We start from the raw sequence: 12,185 nt of genomic DNA on the forward strand, positions 1-12,185 counted from the left end.
GCCGACTTTTGGTCCATTCTTTCCATGCAACGCCCGTCGCCCATAGAACTAATGTTAAAATGCTAAAATCAAAGGGGGCTACGGTGCCCCGGTGCCCGCGTCGTTCTGCCGCCTATAGTTGCAAGGAGGTTTGACGAGCGGGAATATTCATGTCGCCGTGGGCGGCAGGAGTTCAGCAGACGTGCGTGTCCAGATGACGGAGATGTCACATCTCCAGCTCCCGGCCTAAGGTGCCGACTGCCCAGCGTCGTGTCGGCGCGGTGGGACGGGCAGAGGGTCGCTCGGTGGGTCGGGCGGTGGGAGGGTGCTGTCGACCGCCGTCGGCGACGACTCGCTCCCGGCGCCGCTCGCTCACTGTCGCTGGGAGGCCGCTGGACCGTCGGCGGTGCGCCCAATGCCGGCCCATCTGCCACTGTCGGCAGCGATGGACGAGCGACGCCGGCGATGGGGCGACGAGACGAGGCTCCTCGGAACCCATCACCGTCGGCAGAGACCCCGCCGCGTGAAAACGGATCAGTCTGAGATAATCCCATCAGGCAATGTCGAGACTGAACACACTGGTGACCTTGGTTCAACGATCAGCCGGCCGGTTTTCCAACTCACTTCTGCTGGCCGATAGGTGCCACTGGTAGCAGCGCGGCAGTAGTCCACGGCCGTCGGCCCCTGAGGCCGGGGTCCTGCCGTCTACGAGGTCGGGTCATCCGCCCCACGCTCCCCCGGGGCACGGCCTGGCGCGGTCTTGACGTCATTGGTACACGTGATTGGCATGGAAGATTAGCACGGTGCGTGCGCTGGCTCCACTTGCTTCTCCTGTCCTGTGCTCTCCGCTCTCCGCTCTCTGCTCTCTCACTCTCTCACCTTCACACACTCTCTCTCCCTCCTCTCCCTCTCCCTCTCCCTCTCCCCCTCCCCGTCTCTCTCTCTCTCTCTCTCTCTCTCTCTCTCTCTCTCTCTCTCTCTCTCTCTCTCTCTCTCTCTCTCTCTCTCTCTCTCTCTCTCTCTCTCTCTCTCTCTCTCTCTCTCTCTCTCTCTCTCTCTCTCTCTCTCTCTCTCTCTCTCTCACCTTCTCCCTCTCCCTCTCTCTCTCTCTCTTCTCTCCCCCGCGGCTGGTCTCATCTGTGCCCACCGGACACCGTTGGCTTCCGGTCAATAGAGCACCGTTAGGGACATACATATATAAATATGGAAAAAGGCGCCGGCCGCGCTGGTGTCCGGATGGCCTCTCGCCCAGTGGCAACCAGCCGTCCGGGTTCACGTGCAATGTGCATACGTGTATGCGTGTTCACCTTTGCCTGCATTCTAAACGTCTACAGACATAAGAGTGTAAAAGGAATGGATGAAAACAGCGAAATAGCTAATGATTTATGATGGCTGAATTTATGCTTTATCGAGCATGGATAAGAAAGAAAACAAAATCAACCAAATACACGTTTGATCCGTCGCCGTTAGAATCTCGTCGCTTGGCCTTGAAGTATGTGGCTGATGTATAGATCGCCTGTCTGAAAGTGGTTCATCTAGTAAAAGCAGCGGTTTTCTTTGTCTGCGACAGCTCAGTCTGCAAGGTTGAATGCGTGGAAGTAATCTGCTGGACACATTTCAACTACATTTGTTCTCAGAAGCGGTTTGCTGGCAGGTATGAGATTGCAGTTACATCTGTATTTGTTCACTGCTGTCACACTCAGCAGTGTGCCCATTTCAAAACGCCTGTGTAACTGGCGTGTGCCCGCGGGACTCCCTCTGTAGTGGCCCGCCGCTGGCTTTTCGTCGAGTACGGGCTGTTACTGCCCGCCCGCCGGGCAGCGACGGCTGTGTGGCTGCGTTTTGTGGTACTGAGCCGGCACAGCTTTTGGCCCAACCAGCAGGCACAGCGTGGGCTAACAGGAGGCGCCTGGTGAAACCTCCTGCTCCGGCCTCGGTTTGTAGCCGGCCTCGGATTATCGGTAGTTAAGGAGACCCTCTGACGTTCGTGATCCTCCGGGAAATGGGCCGATCTGATTATTCTGGCCATTGCTAAGGTGTGCGCTGCGGCTGTACCTGTTGATTATATGAGTTATTGTATGTTGCGCACTGTGTAGTTCAGCGTTATTACAGGACCGCAAGGCGGCGTGGCTGCATAAAACACATATCGTTCATACTTCATACGTGTCGACTACAAAGCTCGAAGTCGAGTGTAGGTGTGGCGTTGTCAATACCACTGAGCTGGTCCCAGATGCGATTCCACCCTCAGCTTGTTTTCTGTCCCGTTTAAACTTAACTGTTGAGCTTCTCCTTGGCCAGTAGCGTAGCACCAATGGTGTTCGTTTAGCGGTTGCTAGCTGTGTGGCTCTGCGTCGGACGTCTCACAGGACTGTCACGATACTGGTTAGGCTTTATATGGGACAAATCGGCTCATATGTGACGGTGGTAGCAACGATACTCCAGCTTTTCATTTATATTTGCTATTGTCGGTGATTCTAGAAGCTTTTTTTCCTTTTTGTATCCTGTTCTCGGTTCCGTACAATTCTTTGTAATGCTAAGCTTGAACAGTTAATTTTATTAACATATATCGATACAGTGTTTTGCTCAGAGCGAACATGTTCATCTGTTTTATTTATTTCCTAGCTTTCCTAACTAGTTGTGTTTTAAGGAACACTTTTGTTATGGAAACGGCTGTCAACCGCTGGCATTTGGTAAACGTATTCAGTTTCACCTCCGCTGCACAACTCTTGCGGCAACCTTATATTTTGAACGCTGAATTGCTCTAGCGTCTTGCAAGAAATGAACTTGAATGGTATTTCATTGACATTCTCATTGCGTCAATATGAGAACATTTTGAATATGCGCTTGATGGTTATTGAAGTCTTAGCAAGGTATATGTCCGTTTCGTTGACGTGGCTTTTTGACCGACGTCACCGACTGCACTGAAAATATTTTACTTCGAATTGAGATGCTTTTCATACTTAGCCAGCTAGTTATGACGTTCAAAGTCCGAATTCCATAACGCCAAAGTCTAAGCGCTTCCGTCGTTTCAGGATGGTTTAGGAAGAAGTGGAATATATTGAAAATACTATTATTCCTGCTTACGGCGCGGCGAATCCCAGTTCATTCTCGGGTGTGTTCCGCACGTCACCGGTGTATTGCGGGCCAGCCTACCGCCGCAGGTACCGGCCTCTCAGTCGCTGCACGGCGTGTTGGTGTGCGCTGTACCAACGGCGGGCGGCGGCCCGTGGCTAGGCAACGGAAAAAACTTGTGTCCTTTTTTATTGCGTCACTTATTATTTTGTCTTTTCTTGTAAAAAAGGTGATCAAAACCACCTATGATCATCAGGAATTAAAATCATTGCTGGGTTGTCGCCTGTCGGTTATACTCAGACTTTGTGTATTTGTGAGGCTTTATCGTTGTCAAAATAATCTGGTGACCTCGTCTTATATTCGCCATCGGAAGGGTTAAAAATAATGCGTCATGTGCGCTTGAGTAAACATCTTCGCTGGTGTGTAACAGTGCCGCGTCGAAGAGCCGGTGTCTGATTCCGAAGCCGTCTGGCAGCTTTCCGACTGACACGACTAATGCTGAAATTAATTTGACCTCGTTCAACCGCTCAGATCTAATTTATTGCCTTAGCTGGTCTGCTTGGAACGCGAGTCACTCTCTTCAGAAACACTGTCGAATTTCACGTGGAATGTCAATGCCCAATCTGGGCGCACATCCCGTCCGACTCTGCTCCAGCTGTGGCATTTCACATCATCAGTCATAACCCGAGTGTGGGCTGACGAGCGGAAGTGAGGGCGATTTCACGCGCCTGTCTGTCTCTCGGCGGCGCTGGTCTGCCGGCCGGCCGGGCCGGGCCTCTGTTGATGCCATAAGTTGCCGACTGCTCTCGGTCGACCTCTCAGCAATAACTCCGGGTATCGCTGCCGGTGCAGTCCAGTTCGTTTGAAAAGTGCTGCCGTTTCGCTGACAGACGACTGGAGAAACCAATCTGAGTAGCGCTCTCCGGTCGGGAGAACGGACCGGCCTCGCCAGCCGCGGTCTATCGGGCGAACGGGACTCTGTCTCGGCCCCTGGTACCCGGCGAAACAGGCGAGGCTGTGGTTATGAGGTGTCGCGGACAGGTGTTTCGTCTGTGTGCCTCTCTCATAGCGTGCAGCCCGTGTGTGGTTGGTAGCAGATTAGCTCGCGTGTAGCGCTGCGCTTGTTCGTGCAGCTGCCCCCGGATGTGTCGGCGCTCGGTGCCGCGATGACGCATGGCCGCGTGTCGTCCGCGCCTGGCCGACAGACACAGTGACAACAGGTCCCGCCGGCGGCCGGCACGGCTCCGGGGGCGCGTCATCGACCGTCACCGGCGCCGGCTGGCGACCCCCGCCATCAGCGCGACCCCCCGCCGCGGCCGGCGCTGTCGGGCTGTCGCCGACGGCACCCGCCCTGCCGGATGCGTTTTTGCAGCGGCTGCCGTCCAGCACATGGGACGACGACATCCCGGCGACGACTACCGTCCGTCGCTCCATGCCGCTGACTTCTCACATCCCACTGCGGGCCGTTCGAGCGGCACCGCTGGCTGCTAGACGCTCCTCTCTCGGCCGCTATGCAAATACGCCTGTTGTCCGCAGATGGTGGGACGGCCTCGTTAGCCATAAATGTCTGCGCCTCGTCGGCAGGAGGTAAGCGGCGCTCTGACAGGCCTGGGAGCCTGTCGCTGCTGTCACGTCGGAGCTCGCTGCTAACGTCGGAGACGTCAGCCTCAAGTCGCCAGGCTATTAGCGCCGAGACATAATCGAGCATACGGCTGCGGTTTTTTTGTGAGACTGTCAAACCGTGTCCGGAAAGGTGGCCTGGGTATAAGCCGCAACGGGGACGACGGGGCTTAGCGGTCGCAGATCCGATTATTTCAATCAACAAGCCGATATGGTGATATCCATTAGCTTGTCCAGAGATATGTTTCGTTTCTTTACATTGGATATAAATTGCATTGACGTCATTGCATTTGTTGAATTGAATGCTCAATTCAATACGACTTCAAAAAATGTAACTCTGTGATGCATACGAGTACCTACTATTTTCCTTTGATAATTTTGCCTTAAACGTAACATCTACGGCAAGCATTATAAGAAGTACATTATCTGTATCTATTCTCATGACCGTTTCAGTTTCTTTGCTTGCATCAGTGATCATTCCCACCTAAAAGGTTATTCTGACTCAGCATTCCAAGATGTCAATGAGTGAATCATGGGCGCTGAGCGGTCCATTGTCCCTGGTCAGTAGTGGCCGCTGCTCTAGTGAAATGAATGGGGCGCTGCTCTGTGGCAGAGTTCCTGCTGCTCAGCCACTGCAGGCTGAGGTGACAATAGTAGTTTTTTCACAATAATTGCATTATTATTGCAACATGTGAGCCGTATAGAAACATCCTTCTTTGTTGCGTTGTAAGGAGTCACAAAGCACCGGTTGAGGTCTCTGAAAACCTTTCCCACCTTGAGATCCTTTAACGTGGTTTCAGAAAATATTCAGTATTCACTCACGTAAAAGAGTCGTTAACGAAATCAGTAGCGAATTCAATTTCAGAAAATGGGAATTGTGCGCGGGGCAACACGTCGAGGGACGCATTGTCGCGTGGACTTGATGGCTCCTTAGCGCCTTTTAGGAAAGCCAGTGGGGTGTCGTATTTTCTGTAGTGTCGTGCACGACGAGTTCCATTCTGCGCGTGTGTTTTCCTTACAGGGCGACGTTGGCTCGCAGGGCGGTAGGTATGTGGAATGTCAATGTTACAAGTTTGCAAAGTAAATAGATGACGAGCTCTGCGGCGGTGAGCTTATTCCGTACCATTTCGCTCCGCTCACTGGGATTCTCGCGAAGCCTGTTCCGGTTTCTCAACTTCCTGGTCACCCTCTCACACAGAGCGCGGTGTTTTGCATACAGTAAAAGACCGCGGGCCATTGCGATTCGGCAACGGTGTCCGTCTATCACTGGGATTCGGTGTGAACTCTCAGTCGGACATAGAGGCGCGGCCATTTGGCTCCGGACCGGGACCCGATTCTGCGGCGATGCGCAATAACTCGAGTGTTGTCACCACCTTGTCTGGATCATACGGCCTCGGAGGCGCCCGCGCCGCCCGCCCGGAGCGCCCAGAGGAGCCATCTGGCCCCATTTGAAGTCGCCACGCTGCCAGGCTGAGTGCATCAAGTCGGGTGCCGGAGTCGTGGCGGACGCAGATTCGGCCCATCGCCATCTCGCCTTGGCTGACTTGCGGAGCGGGCTTACGCCGCCCGAGTGTGTGAGGTGGCGACAACGGTCCCAGCGGTCGAATGTAGCGTGCAGACACGGACATGGTTGGTGAACGGGCCGGGCAGGACGGGACGGTCGCGCACGGTGTGACAGCGACCGGCAAACTCCGGTCCGCCGAGCCCGCACCGCCAGCCGATGAAAGTTGCGGGCCGGAAAAGTTTGCCGAGTAAAGTTGTGCCGTGCCCGCGGGCGACGCATAATTGGGTACGCACAGTTTCGGAAGCTGTATATTCGATGCATCGTAGGATGTGTGAAGTTGACCAAACTCTCGAGTTGTGGAATGCATCGTGACTTATCTTCTTGCATCGCTGAACAAATTACTCATTAACGTGTTTCAAGGTAACCGTCGAAAATGAAGCAGATCCATCCTTCGCAAATTATTTTTATTTTTTAGATATTGTGTTTTATTGCAGTTGTGATTGTTTGATATAAGCGACATATCTGTACCAGTTTCACGAATAAACGAGGTGTAATTTTTCACATTGATTTGACGAATTGTTGTCTTCTTCTGTCTTATAAAATATAGATCCTGTCTTGCACTCCTGATACACGAATGTTGTCTAAGGTCCTGATAGGCGTCCGACCCACCCACTGAGCGCCTGGACTGCTGCCTGCCGCCGCTGCTGACAGTGCGTCTGTCCATGTGTCCCGGCGCGGTACCGAGACCGTGTACCGCCTTGCGTGCCCCGGGGGCCAGCGCTACCGGCGGCGGGCCGTGCCAATCGCGGCCGGGCTGATTGCGCGCAGCTCATCGCTCGGCGGGCTACCACGGCGGACGGCACGGCGACCCCGCCCCTGTCTGCCCGCACGGCCGCCGCTGATTCGGCCGGCGTGGGCTGGACAGCGGCCAGCCGTAGTCCGAATCTGTCTGCGCAGTTGTATTGGGTCTGGACGCGCGTCGTATGCGTGGGTGGATGTGTTTGTCCCAGTCGCAGCTCTCTTGTAAGCTGCGTGTGCTACGCATGATAGACATCTTACAAACTGACTCGCGTTGAGCGAGCGAGCTCTGTTTGTCTCGTAGAGTTGAGTTTGATCTGGTGGTTTAATTAGGAACTGTTATACACACAGAAGGCCCAGGCTGCATTTTTATTATATATTTGCTACTTGTTATCCACCTTTACGAACTTCAGCCCTCCGGAGGCTCTGGTAAGTTTCTCCCTGCATATTTGTTTTCGCATCTCATATTTCGAGCCAGGTCCTTCTATCCGCTGTGTCTTAGCCGTTACCGATTCTGAGTGTGGCTGCTGACAAATACTGGAATGGATTGTCGCTTATTTTTTCTTTTCTTTTCAGAATAATATTTAGATAGTAATAATAATAGAATAATACTACTACTAACTACGTGTTACTACGCAGTGTTGAATAACACCAATATTTCCTTCTCCGTACTTCCAAATGGAAACCACCATAGTTCTATCACCATTGTTCGTCGTTTTTATTAGAAAAGTTGCTCCTTTGTGTGGCCCGGATTGGCTCCCATCGGAGGTGAACTTGTGCGGCTGCCGAGGCGCCGTGTCGGCTGCTATGTACGGGCACGCCCGGTCGGCCGTTGGATTCACTCTCGGCCCCATTCGAGTCCCGTGGGGACCATCAGTCAAGTGCTGGGACGTTCTGAATTTTCAGTGCAGTGCTAGGTGTCCCAGCTGCGCCGGGGAGTGCTCTCAGACCTGTTAATGGGAATTATAGGGCGTCCATTGGTTTTGTAGACTTCCAATTAACTGCAGGAAAGGGAGTTGTCTTTTTAGTGTGCGAGTGACTTTTCATTTGCTGGAAGTGACGTTTCACATTTGGCTTTTCTTGACACTGCATTTTGTGCCGCCTCTTCGTCCTCTATTTTGCGTCAGACATTGTTTCAAATGTTTCTGGTATTTTACGAGAGTCGTGAAGCCTTTCTGGCCGGCACGTCTGTCAGCAGCAGGGGCCATAACCTTTCCGGCTGTTTTACGGCGTCTATCTATCTCGGCACACCTGTGATCCGGGTACGGTCCGGGTGAGGCCGGCAGGGCGCCGTACTGGACGTTCCCGTCTGGGGCCGGTCGGGACTCGGTCGGCCGTGCTGTCTGGCGGCCCCGATACTGGCCCTCGGTCGGTGTTACGACCGTCTACATCACGGCCGACCGGGCCGCGGGTCGTAACCGGACGGCACGGGACAGCCGGACGGCCCCGGGCACCTGGGGAACGGGTGCCGGGCCCCTACGGCGAACATCGGCCGCCAGGTCTGCGGAAATTGATACATGGCGGTCAGACCGGAATGACACGTCTGGGTGCCGACGGCCAGACGGGGTCGATGGGGCGAGGGAGAGGGAGAGGGAGAGCGGGAGAAGGAGAGGGTGAGCGGAAGACGGCGAGCGGGCGGGAGAGAGAGGCGGAGTCTGGAGTCGGCGTGGTTGTTATAACCGGTTCGCAGATGAAATGAGTCTTTGTGAGACTCCTGAATGCGTTGTCTGGCGTATCCTTCTGCTTTTAATTTGTTGAATCGTTCCGATTTATATTGGCAGTAACTTCGGAACATGCTTATTGAACTTTCGTGAGGGCTCCTTTGTGGCGCTCATTTCATTGCATGCTTTTAGAAAACTCTGAATGCGGGTAATTGGTCTATAAAGACAGCTTTATCGGTCAGCCCTTCAGTATACCCTAATAGCGACCGTCTGCCAGGGCGCCCCACCATTTGGGCGTGGGCTGCAGCGCCGGTTCCGTGGCGGTGGCTATCTCGGGCCCTGTGGCCGTCAATTGGCCGTCAATAGGGGCCTATCAGGCCGTGGATGGCGATCGGAGAGCACCGCTGAAAGGTCCCCCCCCCCACCCCACCTTCCCCGCGGCCCCCGCGCCGAGGGCACCCGCGTGGCCGGCGCCGATTGCCCGGTCGGTGGTGGGGAGGGGGAGGGGGGGGGGAAGGCCACTCTGCCGGCTGTCTCGTAGGTCGGCCGCCATCAGCACTCATTTGTTGGGGCTTCTGGTGGATCGGTGGGGCTGCTGAGATGGGCTTTTTGCAAGGTCAGGTCACGAGATCACCGGAGACATTACGAGGCCGCCTGAAACATGTCTTTTGATTTCATGGCTTGCAAAATATTGAAGCTTATCTTATGACGATTTTAACAATTTGTAAATTTTTCGCCATTCTTTGAGCGGCTTTGCTATTAAAGTATCTCCACTAGATTCTTTTGATGTTATGATTTTTTGACTGATAAAGGCTTCTGTTTTGTTTTGTATGTGTCAGCATTGCATGATAGGGGCCTTCTAGTTCAAAGTTCAATACTCTTAATCAGATTTGAACCGACTGTTTGCAACTAGTATGACGCTGATCTTGTGATGTCGGCAAACTTGTGCCTTGTGACGTAGTTGGCCCGATTATTGGCGGCGCTGCGACGGCGCCGGCTCCGCGGCCGGCAGCGCCATGGCCGGCCCGGCGATGTGACAACTTAAGAGCCGGCGAGATTGCTGGCGCGATTTACGCCCGGGGCTGACGCGGCGATTCGCCGTGGATCATCCGCGGGCTGAGCCGACCGTGGGCGGCGGAGAGCGGTGCCGGCCGGCTCTGAAACGCAGTCGACCGCGCTCCGCCCGACTTCACAGCTGAATAGTCAGAGGGATGGATGTAGTATATGGTTGGTGTGGGAGGAAGGCTAGTGGCTGACATACGTGGTCTGTGGTGCTTATGTTAAAATATTGACACCTCGTACCAACGTTATGATTTTGAAGACCTAACGCTGCGCTGACTGATTCCGACCGTGACTGGTCCCGCCGGTGGGAGCAAAGTCTGGAGCCGCGGTCGCTCAGCACCGTGCCTCTCCTCTACATTCTCTGCTGGTGCCCTGGCAGTATCTAAGTCTCGAGCCGCGGCCACTGCACGCCGTGCCTCTCCTCTACATTCTCTGCCGGTCACTCCCGCGCCGGTCCGTCGCCTGCATTGTCCGGCTCTCTTACATTCCCAGCGGGTGGCGGCGCCGATGGCAGCGGCAGAGGCAGATGGCGTGGGCTGAGTGGCTGCCTTGGGGAGGGGGAGGGGGCGGAGGGGGAATCTTGGCGGCGGCGGCAGCGGCCATGCGTCTTCCGTCGTTATGAAAGTGCCTCCGCGGCGGCCGCGATGGGACATGAGCGTCGGGTGCGTTGGTCGGTCGGGGCTGCCGTTGGTGGGTAGGGTATCCGTCTGCGGTGGGGCAGTCAGATCCGGCAAAGGCTGGCCAAGGAGGAGTAAAGGAGGGCACGAGTGGGAGGAAAGCCTAGGTAACAAAAGATGTGAATGAAAACGTGTGGTGAATGGAATAGTAGCCGGGACTTCCTGCTGATCCTAAGATGATGTCAAAACGTGTAGGCGTTGCCTTGAATGGGGGCTCAAGCCTCGAATGGAATCGAGCGCGAGTAAGTCATTTCAAAACCTGACGCCTCACTGGACGATATTACACTACGTTCCTCGGTGCCCAGCTCCCTCCACGGCCGGCACAGCGGAATGGCTCACGTAATCGCCCCAGGTCGGGAGGATTGGTCGACGTTTCGGATCTGCACGGGTCAAATTTACCCGGCGATTCACCTCGCCGGGAATGCCTGCTATGCGGCTATTGCTGCCAGGCTCTATGGCCTTTACCGCGGTGTGTAGCGACGAGTGATGATTGTGAAACTACGATGATTCTACTCAGGTGTCTCAGACGTGTGTTGAATGGCTTTCACCCGTCAGTTGGGAATGAAACCAACGGCATTTCCTCGCCTACTGTGATTCATAGAACAGTCGTTGCTGGGCTGTCGGCTCTGCGATCATTGACCAGACCTAGAGCTCTATCATATCCTCCTGTAACTGGTTATATCAGGATGGGTTCAGTCGACAGTTTGAATCATTTACTGCGTGAATGTTGAGCTCTGTGGTGTTCAATGTCATCTTGTGTACGCTAAACGGAGGGCGATTGCGTGGAAGTGGGTGTGTACTCGCTGGAAGGCTACGTGCAGCGGTTGTCTCGTTATTGTGTCGTCTCTGACTCGTCTATGTGTGACCGCTGACCCGTTTGTATGAGCTGTCTGTACTGCCGATGACCTTTTTATCCGTCACATACTGTCGACTAGTCAATCTTTGTGTGTCGTTTGCCGATGACATCTGCTTGCACTGTGCTCCGTATTTCACCGACCCGCCGTCCGGCCTCACCCGCAGGTGTGTATGTCACCAACCCGTCAACATCATTGTGTTGTTTGCGGCTGTGTGCGCTGCGTTTCACTAAATTCCTCCATCTACCCTCGCCCCCAGGCGTGTACCGAGGCGGCGCCGAGGTGCTGGTGCGCGCTCGTCTGGCCCTCTCTGACGGCGTTACCATGCAGCTAACGGTACGCTCCACGGACCCAGCCGTCTCGGAGGTGATCGCATCGGCCGTCGGCTAGCCGCCCCCGCCCCCGCCCCCGCCCCGCCCCCGCCCGGATGGCGGGCTAGCACCGGGCGGTAGTGGCTGACGCGTCATATTGCTGTTGCTTTGGGAGTGGAAAGTCCTATCTGCTATGCGCTCTAGCGCCTCCGTGATTCCTTATTCGGTTATGCTGTATTAGTAATACGCAGTTGTGTTTCTGGATGAATACAATTATATATCTGGCTGAAATCGGTTGTGTTTTTGTCTTTAGAAAGTGACGTTTTTCGGAACATCTTTCGAGCGTTCAGCTCGTAACAAGCTGGGTATCTTTATGTAATAACCCATCGCCGGCAGATTCAGAAAGCCAGCCTCGTGGAGGTATTTACAATCTACTAGTACCTATAGTTCCCAGCTCCTTTCTGTTCAAAAACTATGACAATGATAAAAGGTGAGGGAACCCACATGGAATACCGGATAAACTCTTATAGCGGTGGTCGTTGACCCTCCTCTGCATTTTGAATAATTCACCCATTTTTGCGAGCATTATGGGAATTTCGGGACCTGTGAGCGGCTCTGCCATCATGCATATGTTGACGAACATGCTC

General features: G+C 54.3%; 1 protein-coding gene across 1 annotated transcript in view; it reads left to right on the plus strand.

The window, feature by feature from the left end:
- LOC122387781 (coatomer subunit gamma-2-like) overlaps positions 1–11,829 on the plus strand; it is a 91,744-nt gene extending 79,915 nt beyond the window's left edge. Inside the window, exon 16 of the mRNA XM_043378235.1 lies at positions 11,487–11,829. Coding sequence (XP_043234170.1) covers positions 11,487–11,617 — 131 coding nt within the window. The 3' untranslated portion in view covers positions 11,618–11,829. The remainder of the gene's footprint in view (positions 1–11,486) is intronic.
- The last annotated feature ends 356 nt before the right edge of the window (positions 11,830–12,185 follow it).

The sequence above is a fragment of the Amphibalanus amphitrite genome, unplaced genomic scaffold (assembly GCF_019059575.1).
Source record: "Amphibalanus amphitrite isolate SeventyFive unplaced genomic scaffold, NRLGWU_Aamphi_draft 000298F_arrow, whole genome shotgun sequence".
In the NCBI taxonomy this organism is placed as follows: Eukaryota; Metazoa; Arthropoda; class Thecostraca; order Balanomorpha; family Balanidae; genus Amphibalanus; species Amphibalanus amphitrite.